The sequence below is a fragment of the Diadema antillarum genome, unplaced genomic scaffold (assembly GCF_040938485.1).
Source record: "Diadema antillarum isolate AM-2024a unplaced genomic scaffold, OU_Dant_1.0 seq00000369_RagTag, whole genome shotgun sequence".
NCBI lineage: Eukaryota > Metazoa > Echinodermata > Echinoidea > Diadematoida > Diadematidae > Diadema > Diadema antillarum.
The window spans coordinates 522,133-540,897 of record NW_027271370.1 but is presented as its reverse complement, the minus strand read 5'-3'; the positions used below and the strand labels follow the sequence as shown (position 1 = coordinate 540,897).

At 37.5% G+C, this 18,765-nt stretch overlaps 1 protein-coding gene across 1 annotated transcript in view; it reads right to left on the bottom strand.

Annotated features, from left to right (window-relative positions):
- The window catches only part of LOC139731402 (G-protein coupled receptor 54-like), a 131,700-nt gene that overhangs the window by 2,153 nt on the left and 110,782 nt on the right, over positions 1-18,765 (bottom strand). Inside the window, exon 2 of the mRNA XM_071642290.1 lies at positions 731-866. Within this exon, the coding sequence (XP_071498391.1) occupies positions 731-866 (136 nt within the window). The remainder of the gene's footprint in view (positions 1-730; positions 867-18,765) is intronic.

Below are 18,765 nucleotides of genomic sequence, written 5' to 3'. Positions count from 1 at the left end.
AACGGTGGATTTTCAGTACCTTGCGTTCTAAAAGTGATATATTCTTTGACATCATTAGAAAGAACAGAAGACAATGATACCAATATCATTAAATTTGGTTCAGTACTTTTTATTCTACGCTAATTTCTGTAAATGCAGTCATTTTCAAATTTCGCCGGATTTTTGCGACTAATGAGATAATAATTTGGGTGCGACACGCGATTCATACGGCGAATATTGTGTAAGCTCGGTGATCCATGTCAACAAAAGATACAGCTTTGACATTGGGCGCGGGCCAGAAAAAAAAAGGTATGTGTGTGTGTGTGTGTGTGTGTGCCCAATGTGAATGTATCTTTTGTTGACATGGATCAACGAGCTCACACAATTCACCGTATGGAACGCGTGTCGAACCCAAATTATTATCTCGTACGTCGCAAAAATCCAGCGAAATTTGAAAATCACTGCATTTACGAAAATTGGCGTAGAATAAAAAGTACCTAACCAAATGTAATGATTTTGGTATCATTGTCTTCTGCGGAAGATGCTCTTTCTAATGATGTCAAAAAATATCACTTTTAGAACGCAAGGTACTGAAAATCCACCGTTCCGCTTTTTTGGGACACCCGGTATATATATGTATATATATATGTACGCACACATATAGATAAATGGTGATCAATTAAACTAATCAAGTAAAAAAAAGGCAAAAAGAAAAATATGGAGGGGAAGAGAAAATGAGAGAGACACTGACCTATCCATATGACGACGTTGATGGCGTTTGCTCTCGTTACTGTTCTGGAATGAAGGGAGTGAATTGGTCGGAGGATAACACGATACCTGTCTGCTGTCATGGCAACCAACGTAGCACACGAGGCTTGAACTGTAACCTTTTTGTGACGAGATTAAGGAAACAGAAAAAAAAAAACAACAACAACTTGATATTACAGTGAATTTTTTGGTCGCATTCTGGTTTATGATTGGATGGAGGGAAAACGGATCTGATAGTAGAAAAATAGTTTTCTTTACCCCGGGTAACCCATTCAGCGTTGCCACTACTGCCCTGCCATTATATATATATATATATATATATATATATATATATATATATATATATATACATATATATATGTATATATATGTTATCATCATCATTATCATCATCATCATCATCACCATCATCATCATCATCATCATCAAAAAACAAAACTGAAACCAAGTTCATGCTGTATTCACCAACAATTTATTTCGGCACACAATTGTATCAACACTTGAGAAAGAGCGAATTGCTCGAGAATTTGTGTACCGAAATAAATTGTTTGTGAATATAGCATGAACTTGGTTTCAGTTTTGTTTTTGATGATATTATCACGCCAACAAGTGGACAACTTACTCAATGGCTAATTGAATAGACTTTGTTCGAAAATGACCGACAAAAGACGAATGTGAAAATAGGATTGGTATATTTCAGATTTCTCGGGACGAAATTGAATAACAAATCTATTGAATTGAATGAAAAAAATATGAAAATGAAAGGGAAAACCTATATTACCCTGGTGTTACCAGGTACCCATTTATAAATCTGGGTGTAAAGGGACTTCGCTTATAAATTTCTTAGAAATGTTCCAATAATTGCAAGGCTGCCGTACTTATAAACGGACACGGAAAAGCTATGTACAGTAGTAAACTTGTTTTGGGGTCTGATAATGTTAATAGCATTACGGCAGAAAGGGTTCATGACCGGAAGCTTGCAGCCAGGGTGTTGCCAAGAAATTAGAGTTTGGGAGAGACAGAGATTCATTATATACTAGCCCAGTAGCATCGTCACCATTAGTGAATCAGTTGGGAGCTCGGCGCATCCAGATAATGGACTGGGACATTGTTGTGAAAGATTAGAACAGTCGAAGTGATGCTTTGTCGTGTATCATGTCTGTTTACAGTGAAACCTGTCCCTCGAATAGGACATAGAATGGAAGTCCCATGTGTAAGAGAGTCACAACCCACGCAAGTAAAAAAAAAAAATCCCGCTTCATTCATTCATCGCAAAGTGCAGGGTACATAACCCGGTAAACTAGTCCGCCCCAAGTACACACTATATCAACAACATTGTCCCCATGGAAGACCAGCAGCACTATGATAGTGCAGCTGAATATGGACTATACAGTCGTCTTGTCTTGTACAGATGGAAATGAAAAAAAAAAACTACAAACCTTGTGAACTAATTTCGTTTTCTCACCTACGGCCCTAGAATCATGTTGCTGAAAATGCAATGTTTCATGTATAATGTGTGCAATTTCAACAAACACAATTATCTTGATGGCGGGACAGAAATAGGTCAATACAAACAGTATTGTTTCCTGTCTTCAAGCTCTCATTTATATTTTGATCGTCAGACATTCAGAATGCATTTTTCGTATCAAATTTATTAATCAATCTCACAAGTCATACGTATTAACATGCGCGATTAATATCTGCTATTTTGTCATTTTGAGGGGACATTGGGAAATCCAGATCGTTGTCGTGGAATTAAGGGAATCGTTGTTTTGTTCGCTGAAATGGAAAAAAAGATCATAATTGTCATTTGAGACAATAAACAAGCTATTAACTTCGCTATCAAAAAATCATATTCAATACCTTGCAGTATATGTTGTATAACTTACATTGCCTAATCCGCATGAGACCATGCATTGCGATACATTTTTTTTTGCCCCAAATTCGGGTGCTGCTTTTCTGAAATAATGTGATTCCTGATGCGAAAAGTGTAAGACGATGGTCTTGTCTCTTTGTGTTCTCCTCAAGATTATACCAAAGTGCTGCCGCTTATTTCAGCTGAGTTGTATAAAAACCGTTCAAACTAATATCATTAATGTTTTGTCGGGTTTTATTTTGCTTGTTTGTAGCTGACATGTCTTAGCTTTCTCAGCTGAACTCAAAGTGTTCGCAGAGCCATGAGTGAAAAGTTTCGTGGCTGTACCCAACAAATGTTTTGTGCCACATAATAGTCATTGTTTACTTGTTTACGACAAAAGAATATGTAAAGAAACATGATAAGATAAAAGGGAAAGTACAGATACCTGTTCCGCATCATACTGAGTTACAGACCAGTTGAACAGCAAGTGCAGTTCCGGAGTGTACTAAAAAGATCACTTGATATCACACGAGCTATCCTATATACATGGATGTTCTATGAGCAGCCGGTGCGCCGGTCGCTATGCAGAAGTGCTAAAGCCCCGTCACACTATAGCGTATAAATCAGCGAATGCCTAGCGGATACCATTTTTAGGGGAAAAATTTGGCAAAGTCCAGATACGCTCGAATTCTCGAGCAAAGTGTGGTTTTCGAACGTTCGCCTAACTAATGATAATAATAATTTTGGATATAAACTCCAAATTTTATTGCCCAAGAACGGAAATTCATTTTGCCCAATTGATCGTGGGCCCGGCAGCCACTGAGCAGCGCCAGATCGACGTTGCTCTAGCCTTTTCAACTGTTGAACAGCAAACAAGGTAGCAGCAACTCCCATCTTTTAACGTCTTTTGGTATGACGCGGCCGGGGTTTGAACCCACGACTTCCCGATTGTGAGGGCAGCTGCTCTACTCACTGAGCCAACACATCGGTGTTGAGCATATTAGTCCGGGAGCCAGCGGGGGTCAGCCTAGCTGAAAAGGTTACCAATTTGTATGTGTATAGCAATTTAGTACATATGCCCCTGAGTATGGAAATGCACGTCTGGCTGGTCATCGGTGTTGGGTGTGGCCAGGAGAGCCACAAAAAGGACCCCCCAAAATTAGGCTAGCCTAGCTGGAAAAGTAACCCCATGAAAACAACTGGAACTTGTTCGTTACACTCACAGGATAAATGAATGACAATTGCCAGACGTTTTAAGTGGTGGGGGTAGCCGCCAGACGCCCTTAAAGACCCAACTCCAGCTACACACAGAGAAATTAGGGTTCTATTAGGGTTCATATTTTCACCCTACGAGCAAATCTAACTAAAAGGCACCTTATAGGGTTCGGGATGGGTGTAGGGGTGCAAATCTGAACCCTAAAGGGAGCCAAGTCTTAAGGGTTCGAATTTGGAACCATTCCATAGTCTTTCCCGAAAGCTGACATGTGGGTGTTGAATGGTGTTTGCTTGAAATGCCACACTATTTTTGGATATTATCGTATATTTTTATTTGAAAATATAACTACACGTTGTTAAAGAGTAACAGTGTCATCAGTAATACTGTACTAAAAAAAATACTACTTGAATTAAACATTTGTTTTTTCTTCTCGCACCGGGATCAAGAATATCATTTCAATGACGTTATCATAGAGTACACGTATTATGCGTGCACGCGTGGACCGTTCAGCACATACACTTGGTCAATGGCAAAGCTAAAATCGCATGCGCACGCCACGCCGTTGGTCGCGCGGTATACGTACGTACGTGCATACTACTGACGTTCCTCGTTTGAAATGGACAGACGACCGTGAGGTTGGGATGATGAATTAATCTTTTTGATGAGCCAACCGTTGTGAGTAGATAGTTGTACTATAATTCCGTTGAAAATATTTCACAGTAATCGATGATGATATGTGTGAATTATGCTAATCGAATGCTGAGTGGTGAAAACTGATGCGAAAGAGTTGTATCGAGGTACATGTGTACTAACATGTCAGAAGTGCGATCATACATATCAGGTACATACAGTAAAGCATAGCGAATAAGTCAATGAAAGTGCACAGTAATACGGAAAGCCTCAACCAAGGTACTAACTACGACCAACAGCCCCATACGCATAGCCATAGCGTAATTACGCTATGCGTATGGGGCTGCCGGACGCAGTTACCAAGGTACGTACGTAAATAGGTGACCGGATATAGTCGCATCATATTCGTTAATAGGAATTATTACGTTTGAGCCGAGTTGAGGCTCAGTTGGATATTGGTTTCTGTGAAGTTGACACGAAGAACGATGTAGGCATGTATGATGTGCCTAATGAAGAAAAATAGCGTTCCTGGTTCATTTAGGAGAATTTAAGACATGTATGAAGATTGAAGTCAGAAAATTTAGGTTGGCCTTGACTCCTTGTTGTCTATCAATGAAAATAGAATGTGTGTTATAAATTAGCAATGCCATAGTCACAGAGCATAAGCAATGATACACGATATGTGAATTTAGATAATATCTACTGGAGAAGTTGCATGTGCTAGACATGACATAAAATAAGTCACACAAACAAGGTATGTAAATGGTAAATCACTTCAGAAGTACAACTACTTGATCCCATACTTTAGCAGGTAGATATTCCAATATTGATTGTATGTTGAACTTTGTTTTATTCAATTACAGGTTGAGCCTTGCTGATCCATGCTGATGCATGGTGTTAGCTTGGTCTCATACTGGACCAAAGGGACCTGTGATTATTCATCATCGAGTTCACTATGCATCAAGTTCAATAATGGTCTTCAGGATGAGTGATGCAGGTCAACCTCGAGAGACTGGTGAGCCATATAGGATGCCAGAGCTGGAGATGGAAGATGTTCAGGATGTCAATCCTGGTTCCTCGTTGAGTCAGTGTGGAAGCCATGCCAGTCCTTCTGAGAGTGATGGCCAGAAGGGCATACTATTTGGCAGCTGAAGCAGGTGCTATAGAAACGCATCAAAAACTAGAGCTCGAGGAGTTTCGACTTATGCAGCGTAAGATGAGATTAGCTATGAAGACCAAGCTGCAGGTTGCTGAAGCAGAGGATCAGATATACCTTGACTACGAGAACAAGAAGTTGGGAGTCGGCTTTCCTGTGAAAGCAGAGGATGAAACCTTGCTGTACCCAACTGAATGCGCCAACCAACCAGTACACACGAGTACACCGATTTCCCTGACTAGAGAAGTAGCAAAAACGTTATTTTCAAATTTTCTTTGACTTTTAGCAGATATAGTCCAAAAGCCAATAAGATCATCAGCATCATGTAGTATCCCTGAACCAGGTTTGATGAAAGCCCATCAATTTTTCCGTAGATACATCCGCACAGACCGGGAGACAGACAGGCAACCTGAAAACATATGCCTCCGGCACCATTCAGGGCAGAGGCATAATAATGAGACTCCTATGTCATAGGCTATGTCATGTATGTTTAAACCATATACAATTTGAGACGGGTCACATTGAATCCCCCCCCCCCCCATTAGAATTGCTAAACACCACGGCTCTAGAAACATCTTTCCATTTTAATCCAGAAAGTAATCACCTCCCTGTTTTTAGCCGAGGGTGAGCATGAAGCCACTCCATGAAATGAAGATTAGCATTTTTTTTGCAAAATATATGTGAAAATGTCTAATTTCATAGATAACGATAACTATTTATTCTGTCTTCTAAACTGTTGTCAGGTTATTCCCTTTCTTAGAATGCACTGGGCTTGAATATTTACAAGAATACTCTAAAGAAATATATAATAGAAAAATACAAGAGAACGAACTGGCAAATTACAAATTTAAACACAACCTAAAGAGAACTTGACTTCTATTCACTTTTATCTTTTTTCTTTTTTTTTTGGGGGGGGGGGGTGGATTATGGATGAAAATATGAATCTGCTAATGGATATGAAATACTCAAATTATGCTTTCCATTATATTTCATACTAGATGGGGTTAGTTTGTATTGTTCATATATTAGATATTTCTTCACCATCGATAGCCTCAGTGCTTCAATAACACATGCACACTTTGAATTGATTGTTTAAGTAGGGAACAAAAAAAAAATAAGTCGCCTGCTGTTTTTTGTAGTAGACAGCCACACAATGTATGTCAATTTTGGGCAATCTCTGGCAATGCAATGTCATAAGTGGAGTAGCTTTGTGACACTTGACAGAAGCATGATTTTCTCACAAACCCTTTATGTATATAAGGATTGAAAAATAGAGTTTGTTCCAAAACCTGAGAAAACTCAACATATCATATCTACTTTTTTTGCATATAAAAGAACACTGGACATCACTCTTTAAGAAGGCAGAAACTACATGTATTATCATTGCCCTTACATACGTCAGTGACTTGTTGAGGAAATGTGCATGTTTTACCTAAAAGAAAAAAAAAAGTGAAATTCTCTTTAGGTTTTCCTTGAATTGTTCTACGCATGTGACATCATAAACTCTTCTCACTCTGCTGCGACTGCACAAATGATTTAAAGATTATTAACTTTTGAACTGAATGTCCGCTTTTCACTTTTTTTACTGATGTGTTCTAATAGTATAAGCCAGTTCGGGGTACCAGTTTGAGCATGTGCGGAAAAAGGTTATTTGTACCGAGAGACAGGTTGGTTTTTTAATTTCACTGAGATAAGCATCTGTAATGCTAGGATTATTCATGGAATCCTTATAAATGGTGCCTGCCAGTACATCCACTTGACAGCAAGCCTGGTATTTGGCAATGTTAACACAAAAAAAAGTTTGTTAACATATTCAAAACAGCACTTAATAAAATAGATGATTCCCTAAGTGTTGATTGACGAACCATACTGGTCACTTCATCTACACTGGTTAGGTTCATTCTTTGTTTGAATATGAGTTCCATAAATGGCTATGGTGGGCAAGCTGCTGCATTATGTCACTTTGAATTGAGTGAAGTGCCTAACCAACTGAGAAAAATGAAAGGTCAGTTGTACCTATGTGCACATGAGCTATCTCCGGACTGGCTTATTGCTGCGCATTCACTCAATCCACATGTAGGTCTATATGAAGGTGGACTTGCCCTCTAACTCTGATTATAATTTTAAGCTTTCTTTAAGTAGGTTGTATAAAGTGCTGATATATTTGTGTAAGGTTTGGTGAAAATTAAGTGTTAAAATGATTGGAAGAGTTGTGAGACTGTAACATCAACACTTGAGGTATTTCTCATGCATGATCATAAATCTCTGTAAAATATTGATGGTAATACATGTAGTAATAATGATAATGATAATAATAATAATAATAGTAGTAATAATAATGATGATGATAGTAATAATAATATATTTTGCTTCTGATCATTATGCTTGTGATGGTGCCAATACCAATACCTGCTTTATGAATGTGAAAAATCGACTGCTCTTTACAATATTTTGAATGTTGGGGCTAAACTGCATACATTGTGTAATTATATTTATGGTCTACTGAGTACAATGTGCTTCTTGTTTCCATCGCTTGAAAAAACAACAACAATGTATCAAAAAAATTGTTTTTAAACTTGTCTCACAAGACATATTCCTTCCTCTTTATGTCCAGTTTGTCATACCACTGATTGGTTAACTTTATTTTCCCTTTCTGAGGTTACATTTTCTGTGGAATTGTTAATGTTAATTTGATGCAGTGAAAAGTGTTTTCAGATGTGCTATTCTGCCCAAGATTTATAACTGGGACATATCTTTAGCTGTGTGCATAAAAAAGTAACCAAATTTAGATGTGCATTCTTCATTTTTTGATTCTTTTTTTCACCTTTCTTATCATTGGTGTAATTGTATATGAAAAACAAAATGTGAAGTATACTAATTGTATAATGGCGCACATTCGCTAGCTCTCAAGTATGGAATTGGATGGAATATGTCAGTACAAGTAGTGAGTTTCAAAATATATATGACAGAACTTTGCCATACCCTTCATTGTTTTGGCAATAACTTGTGTACGAGAAATCAGAGTTGACATATCGCTGTTGATGTCTAAGAGCGTCATAAGAGCGTCTTTTGATTACACATAAAGGTGCTTAAGATGTACCGGTAAATTCAAGGTACATATCTATGATCCATTCTAGAAGTAGAAGGACAATGTGAAAGATATTTGTCACATAGTTTACTATTACTCTGCACAAGCTTCAGGGATTTTTTAAATAAAAAGAATTAGTGCTTTTTGTCAATGTGGTAACTTCCTTTAAAAGAAGAAAAAGTAATCATTTGATGGAAAGAACAAATATTTTTTCTTTTTCAATGTACTGACCAAATTTCATACATTTTTGATTTACATTGCCCTTTTTATGACAAAATATGCATCTCGTATTAGAATTTGTAGAAATACAATATGTATATTTGATGTTCACTTTAAAGTAAACCATGAAAAAGAAAATCGCTGTTAACTTGTCCCTCTTCCATTAGACATATATTAAAATGTTAATAATTTATATGTAAGTATGCACTGTATTCATCATGTTTATGTTCTATTTGTTGTTGAATTGAAGTCTCTGACTTCATTTTTCGAAAGATTGTGGATTTAATTGAATGAGAAACTGTGTGTAAATCTATGCATGCTATTTTGCGTCATGTCTGGAGTGTTGCCTTAGGTAATTGTTTGTGAAGTCAGTGAAGGCATCCAGTAGACATTAGGTAATTGTTTGTGAAGTCAGTGAAGGCATCCAGTATATAATTATTTTGGTTTTAAAAAAAAGGTTATAATTTTCACCATATGGGGTGCAGAAAGGTAACCCTATATAGAGACGTGTGCAAATTGTATTGCATCCTATATTGCGTTCACTTTATCACCCCATAGGGTGCAAAATTACAACAATAATATGAACCATAATGGGTGCAGGTATGAGGTGCAGAAAGGGAACCCTGTATAGAGGTCCATATTTGCACCTTGTAGGGTGTTGAATATAGGGTGCTAAATAAGAACCCCCCAAAATAGAACCCTAAATGGAGCCGCTGGTGTTACAACGATATGAACCAGAAAGGGAGCAAATATGCACCTGAATTTTTGTTCACCATATGGGGTGCAGAAAGGGAACCCAATGTAGGGGTGCAAATATGCACCAGATATGGTGTTGAATATAGGGTGCTAAATAAGCACCCCCAAAAATAGAACCCTAAATGGAGCCGCTGGTGTTACAACGATATGAACCCTATTGGGTGCAGAAAGGGAACCCAATGGAGGGGTGCAAATATGCACCATATATGGTGTTAAATATAGGGTGCTAAATAAGCACCCCCCAAAATAGAACCCTAAATGGAGCCGCTGGTGTTACAACGATATGCACCCTGTAGGGTGCAAATTAGAACCGTAATTTCTCTGTGTGTAGGCTAGCCTAGCTGAAAAAGTAACCTAATGAAACCCACTGGAAGTTGTTCGTTACGCTTACAGGATAAATGCATGATTGCATTGCCAGACGTTTTAAGTGGTGGGGGTAGCCGCCAGACGCCCTTAAAGGCCTAACTTTTTCCAGCTCGGCTAGCCTAGCTGAAAAAGTAACCTAGTGAAACCCACTGGAACTTGTTCGTTACACTTACAGGATAAATGCATGACCATTGCCAGACGTTTTAAGTGGTGGGGGGTAGCCGCCAGACGCCCTTAAAGACCCAACTTTTTCCAGCTAGGTTAGCCTAGCTGAAAAAGTAACCTAGTGAAACCAACTGGAACTTGTTCTTAACACTTACAGGATATATGCATGACGGTTGCCAGACGTTTTAAGTGGTGGGTGGGGGGGGGGGGGGTAGCCGCCAGACGCCCTCAAAGACCAAATTTTACCAGCTAGACTAGCCTAGCTGGAAAAATAACCTCCTGAAACCCACTGGAACTTATTCTTTTGATACACTCAAAGGATAATTGAATGATTGTTGCCAGACAATTTAAGTGGTGGGGGTAGCCGCCAGACGCCCCAAAGACCCAACTCTTACCAGCTAGGCTAGCCTAGCTGAAAATTAAAGTAACCCCATGAAACCCACTGGAACTTGTTCTTACACTTACAGAATATAAATGCATGACCGTTGCCAGACGCTTTAAGTGGTGGGGCGTAGCCCCCAGACGCTCTCAAACATAGGCGCCGGAAGTGGGGGGGCAGGGGGGGCGGCCGCCCCCCCAATCCAAAAAGTGGGGGGGCAAAACGCATTTTTGCCCCCCCAAAAAGCCCCCCCCCCAAAAAAAAAAAAAAATAAATAATAATAATAAAATGATAATAATGATAATAAAAATAAATGAATAAACAAAGAAAATAAGATAAATATGTATATATATATATATGAATAAAAGGGAAAAAATATGGCTACAAACGGCAGCTTTTGGACTGTAAAATGTCAAAATTTTCAAGCTCGCTCGCTTGGCTCGCTCGCATCCAGCAGTTGAGCCCGGTGCGCCTCCCCCTTAATTTCTAAAGCGAAAAACATAGCTACGACGGCAGTTGTTGGACTCTAGAATGTCAAAATTTTCAAGCTCGCTCGCTTCGCTCGCTCGCATTGAATCGTTATGCCATTCTCCTAATGTTGCTGACAGTAATTGCCAGTAGTTGCGCCCGATGCCCCCACCCCTTAATTTCCAAAGCGAAAGATAAATATAGCTACAAACGGGAGTTTGGGGACTGTAAAATGTCAAAATTTTCAAGCTCGCTCGCTTCGCTCGCTCGCATTGAATCGTTATGCCACTCTCATAATGTTGCTGCCAGTAATTGCCAGCAGTTGCGTCCGATGCCCCCCCCCCCTAATTTCCAAAGCGAAAGATATAGCTACAAACGGGAGTTTTGGGACTGTAAAATGTCAAAATTCTCAAGCTCGCTCGCTTTGCTCGCTCGCATTGAATCGTTATGCCATTCTCCTAATGTTGCTGCCAGTAATTGCCAGCAGTTGCGCCCGATGCGCCGCCCCATTAATTTCCAAAGTGAAAGATAAAGCTACAAACCCCAGTTTGGGGACTGTAGAATGTCAAAATTTTCAAGCTTGCTCGCTTCGCTCGCTCGCATTGAATCGTTATGCCATTCTCCTAATGTTCCTGCCAATAATTGCCAGCAGTTGCGCCCGATGCGCCCCCATTTATTTCACAGCGAAATATGTAGCTACAATAATTAAAACTCCAGTTTCGGAACTGTAGAATATCAAAATTTTCAAGCTCGCTCGCTTCGCTCGCTCGCATTTTATTGTTATGCCATTCACCTTATGTTGCTGACAGTATATGATTTGTCGATCGTTTCACACCGTCATTCCATAATCCATGTAAGGAAAACTTACAATGTTCCTCAATGACTGCGTTGTTGAATGTATCACATTCCGTAATGTATTGTAGTCCCATTATTGCTCACGCACACACGCACAAGCATACAGACCGTCAAAATTACTTTATGGTTCCCCCCATGTTTGGACCCAATGTACGCCACTTTACATATATATATATATATATATATATATATATATATATATGTATATAATAGATGTGTGTGCGTGTGTGTGTGTGTGTGTGTATGTGTATATTGTGTAACATATGCATGGTCTAATCTTGAGCCCCCTCCAATGTTTGCCCCCCCAATCCAAAACTGCTTCCGGCGCGCCTGCTCTCAAAGACCCAATTTTACCAGCTATAGGCTAGCCTAGCTATAAAAGTAACCCCCTGAAACCCATTTGAACTTGTTCTTTACACTAAAAGGATGAATGAATGATTGTTGCCAAACGTTTTACGTGTTGGGCTCAGCCGCCAGACGCCCTCAAAGACCCAATTTTTCCAGCTAGGTTAGCCTACCTGAAGAGTATGATTACCTATAGTGAAACCCACATGAATTTGTGTTTTAACTCAACACATCAGGAGGTGGTTCTACCTCCCTGCTCAACAGTTGCATGAATGACCTTTGTTAGACTTTTCGAGTAGTGGGGTGAATTTAGCTGTCAGACAGCCCGGAGACACCATCTCCATGCGCGTGCACGCAAGCACACACACACACACACACACACACACACACGCGCACACACACACACGCACACACACACACGCACACACACACACATACACCAACACAACCACAACCATCACAATCACCAGTAATGGTATGTAACGACGATGGACCCTTTCATCGCCAAGTAAAGTGGTTATATCATCGTCCTTATAGGGATATTGCCACTCTCTATTATTAAAGGGACATTCCAGACGATTTTCATAATTTCACATCATGTAGTACATAAATCGACAACTCCCTGTATAGATTTGTGGAATTTATCGTGGTTCTTGAGCAGAGAGAAACAATACTTTGAAAAATCTTAAACAAATTACACTGAACAAGGATGATGACATAGAAGGTTCACATATTTCAGAAATGATAGCAGTGTAATTCCATAACAATACCGCTTGCTTGCGAGTTCACCTATCTATAATCTATGCATGCCTTATTCTTTTGTTCTTCTTCCTTGAGCCCCAACTCATGCATTCTTATGGTGACTCTGTCATGTCATCATCCTTGTTCATTGCAATTTGTTCTATTTTTTGAAAATATTTTTATATTTTTACCCACGCCGATGAAAATCGGCAGGGGGTTATGTAAAGGGTTCCGTATGTTTGTTTGTTTGTTTGTTTGTTTGTTTGTTTTTTGTTTGTTTGTTTGTTTGTTTGTTTGTTTGTTTGTGTACAAGATAACAAGAGAACGGGTAAACGGATTTGCACGAAATGTTCAGGAGATGTTTGGATAATGGCAGGGAAGAATCGATTAGATTTTGGTGATAATCGGTTGACCCTTGCAAATTCTGTGTGACCTTGAAGTTTTGACCCCATGATATAGTGACCACTCCGAAAATTTCCCGTTTCTCACTTTGCGATTTTCCGCTACCATACGAACACATACACTCCCAAACGATCCGACTTCGCTGCGCAAATGTTCGTAAGAATTCCGAAATTTACGTTTAGGCCTATTTGAGGGACTATGTTCTTCTAGATTTATGAAAGTTCGTTCTCCGTCGTCACAAACTGGCCCGTATTTTGATGGTTTTTCAAATTAACATTGATTGTTTTTTTCGTTGGAGGAGCATTTGCTCGGTCAGTTGCACTGCACGATATGCGCGCTCAATGTCAATGCGTGTGCAAGGCCGCTGAAAATGCATCGCGCTGTACACTGTTGGTGCAAAATTGCATCGGGGGCGTTGCGGCGCTCGTTGGTGACCGAATACTGGTGCAGTAGACATTTGCATTCAACCCTTGCATTGAATAATTTCCGTAGACACTAATCATATAGGGGTAATTGCCTAGGGAGTACGTAATTACCCACGCCGATGAAAATCGGCAGGGGGTTATGTAAAGGGTTCCGTATGTTTGTTTGTTTGTTACCCACGCCGATGAAAATCGGCAGGGGGTTATGTAAAGGGTTCCGTATGTTTGTTTGTTTGTTTGTTTGTTTGTTTGTTTGTTTGTTTGTGTACAAGATAACAAGAGAACGGGTAAACGGATTTGCACGAAATGTGCAGGGGATGTTTGGATAATTTTTTTTTTTGTTTCAAACAATATTTTATTTCGATTTCATCATCCATCATTGATTACAATTCAATATTTAATTGTGTTGCTTGCAGCGTGACATTTCAAACGTATATCAAAATATTACAAAATAATTCTTAGGACTGTCATTGTGTAAATTTCCGATTGTTCTACTACTAGTATACAATACACAGTAACTGCTTCACAAATATAATCATCTCCGCAATAATTATAAAATCAATTGTTAATGCCTAATGGGTCAGCAAAACCAAAATGTATGTACAATACACATTACAAAATATACCCATTGACTGCGTCCGTATACTCGTCACAGCAGTGATTATGAGATAATGAAATCAATATTGTTAAGGGGTCAAACACAAGGTCTGCATACCTATGCATCAGGTGTCAACAAAAAGCCTACATACCTATGTACACACAATCCAATATACAAACATTTTACAAATCTTCATGATCAATGTCTGTACATAATTCATACCTATAAACATTACCCCTTCATCGCTCACCCGTATAACCTCAACAACATTTCCCCCTCTAAATAGGCATACTCCAGGTATACCTCACTCCAGCACAGATACACACACATATTTGCACGCACACACACACACACACATACACGCCCACAATCATCGAACCTGTTCACCAAACACTCAACAACAAAAAGCACAAAAAAGGTATCAAATAGTAGTGCAGTAAGTATCCCGTGCCATTAAATGATTCCATTTCCTGCTGTGCAGGGCCAGCGTACCTCGTTTCATTGCTAATTTCCTTTCTTCTTCTCTACTTTCTAACATTCTTTCTCTAATTTCTCTTATCAAAGGGGGCCTGGTCTTTTCCTTCGAAAATACAAATATCATCCATTTTATCAATAATATCAAATGGTTTATGAGTTGTCCTTTTCCAATATCCTGCGTTTTAATACCAACATGAACAGATTGCCAATCTAACTTTTGCATCTGGGGTAAAACAAAAACTTCACTACACAATTTCCAAATCTGATTGACTTTCCTACAATGAAAAAACAAATGTTCATAAGTCTCAACCTCAGAATAACAAAATGTACATTGATTATCTCAGTCCTACAAAACCAAAAGAAAATAACTTAGCTTTTGTATATATTAAACCATACAACATTTTATATTGAAATTCACGCAGTTTACAATCAAGAGTAGACTTCCGAGGCCTCAGAAAAATCAATCTAATATCTATTTCCTCAAAATTATATAAACCAACTAAATTATTATATGCTGATGATGTTTCAATTCCATCCCTCATCAATGCTTTATAAATACGTTTTGATGTTATATCCTGTATATGATATATTTTATTCTGCAAATATAATTCAATTTTCAGTTGAGTATCCTCCATATTCATTTCTCGCTTTAATGTACCTTTCCATGATGACGGTAAAGCTAAAAATATTTCAAACATTTTTCCAATCATTTCTTCACTAAATCCTAATCTTAAAAACTCCCTTCTCCCTTTAAAGTCCCCATTTACATCTACCAAATGATGAACTTTATATACATTCCTAAGAAATAACTCTTTATCAAATATTGTATGTCCATCAATCAAAATAAATTTATTATTAAAAATTACCTCATTCCTTTTTGAATCCTCTTTCAGAATCAAACTTCTACTTCCCATCCAAACCTGCAACATATCATTATAAAATTCTGGTAAAATTAGCCTCAACAACCCTAAAATTGCCTTACTATAAAAAATCAAAATACCTCCCACCGATTTAGTGAAAAACTTAAAACATAACTTCCACTTCATACTATGATCCCCAGAAATCAAACGCTTAATCCACATAATTCTTTGTGCTTTAACAAACACTCGAAAATTAATGAACTTTAATCCTCCCCTATCATAATCTAAATACAAAATATTCCTTTTTATTTTATCTCTACCCCTCCAAATAAAATCAAATACCACCCTATCTAACTCCTCAAATACCCAATCAGGTGTTACCATGAGTGAAGAAATATAAATCAACTTTGGTAAAACAAAAACCTTTACTAATTGAACTTTCCCCATCAGCGTTAAATCTCTCTGTTTCCACCATAATAATAATCTCTTTATCTTACTCAAAATCTCCTTATAATTCATAACTTCTTTAACATCAGGGTTCAAAGAAAAATATATTCCTAATATTTTTACCACCTGTTCTACTCTACCAAAAGGCAACACACAATCCTCCCTCGGAATACCTAATAACAACACATACGTTTTATCATTATTAACTTTTAAACCCGAAATTTGATAAAATACATCAAATAATCTTTTAACCTCCTCAACAGAATATCGATCCTGAAGAAATAAAGTAACATCATCAGCATACAGAATTTATTTAATTTCAACATTATCAACCATTAACCCATGAATATTAGAATTCTTCCTTATTGCCTGAGCCAAAATTTCAATACACATAATGAATAAATACGGGGATAGAGGATCTCCTTGCCTTACCCCCTTCTGTATTGGGAAATAACCAGTAGACTCCTTACCATTTATAACACAACTACAGCTATTCAAATACAATATTTCAACCCAATTACATAACATTGATCCAAAACCAAATATATTCAAAACTTTCTGCAAAAATGTATGACGGATCGAATCAAAAGCTTTCTCAAAATCAATAGCAAACATATAACCAGGTAAACCACAGCTCGATGTATAAAAGATCATATCATCAATCAATCGAATAGCCTCTCCAATATTTCTTCCTTCTATATATCCAACTTGATCAACATGGATTATTTCATGCAAAACATGCTTAATACGGTTTGACAAAACTTTCGCAAGTATCTTATAATCTACATTCAATAATGAAATAGGTCTGTAATTCTTTATATATAAAGGATCTTTTCCTTCCTTATGAATCAAAGTAATTACACCTTGTTTTTGAGAAGCAGACAATTCTCTTCTGTTATATTCCTCATTAAAACTGTCCAACACCACATCCCCTATCACTGACCAGAATGTAATATAAAATTCTACACTTAATCCATCATTTCCTGGAGATTTATTCAACTTCATCTGATTCAAAATAATTTCACATTCTCTTTTTGAAATATACCCCTCACAGGATTGAATAGAATCCCTACTTAATGTTGGCAAATCTTGAAAAAAATATCTACTATCGCCAGATATAAAATCAAAATTCTCAGAATAAAGATTACTATAAAACCTTTTTATTTCTCTAATTATTTCCTTAGAATCACAAACTACCTCATCATTAACCCGTACACTTTTAACAATCATTTTCCTCTTATTAAATTCCATTAACTGTTTAAGATAGGATGAGTCACCTTCTCCACCTTCATACCACGAAGCCCTTGAACGAATTTTTATCCCTTCATTCACGTAATCATAACATTTTTTCAACTCTTTCTTTTTATCTTCCAACAACATGATTCTATCACTATCTGATCTCAAAAATACATCATTTTCTAAAAACTCAATTTCTTCCTCAATTCTCTGAATTTTTCCCTTACGTTGTTTGGCCAAATTTATAGAATATTTCCTAGTAAGATTACAAATTTTCATTTTCAAAAAATCCCACAAAACCCCTTTATCTTCTATTTCATTCCGAAATTCTCCCAATATTTTTATTATTTCATCTTTCATTTTATTGACATATTCACTATCTTTACACAAACTGTTATTAAATTTCCAATATGACGCCTTAAAACATCTATCATTTTCCTTATCATCATTAGGTTTATTCAAAAGTTGCAAAAAAATTGCTGAATGATCTGGCGCAATAGAAGTTAATATCTTGCATTCCTTTACAATATCATGCAACTCACTCGAAATAAACCAATAATCAAGTCTACTTTGCATAAACGGAAATACCTGTCGATAAGTATATTGTCTATCTAAATTATGGGTGACCCTCCATATATCTATCAAATTACATTCCTCGACAAAATTATCAAAACACTGATCAAAATTTGTATACTTCTTTACCATTGCTCTCCCATTATAATCTAATTCAAAATTTCGTATCAAGTTAAAATCTCCACCAATAATAATCAAATTTCCATTATCAACAAAAGGATGCAGAATCTTTTCAACTTCAGACAGAAAGTCTCTCCTCTCTGTTTCTTTACCCCTCACTGGAAAATATACATTTACAATAACAATTTCCATACCTTGTAAAACACATTTCATCAAAATATATCTACCTTCATGATCTATATCCACATATAAAACATTCAATTCTAAATTTGCATTAACCAACAAACAAACACCTTTACTATGTGGTGTACCATGACTAAAATAGGATACTCCGTCCCACTCCTCTCTCCACTTTTTTTCAACTTCAGGAGAGCTATACGTCTCTTGTAATAACACAACATCTGCTTTTTTATACGTACACCAGTTAATAATATTCTTTCTTTTCCTTGCATCCCTAATACCTTTTACATTCAACGAAAGGAAATTACAGCGAATATCTAAATCATCCCAAGCCATAGTTACAGACGAGTACCGCCAGAACAAGCACAGTTAATTCACCTGACTCCGAAATACATTTACAGCTACCATCTGCATACACACAAACACACCACTTATACACACACTCACTCACACCGATTACA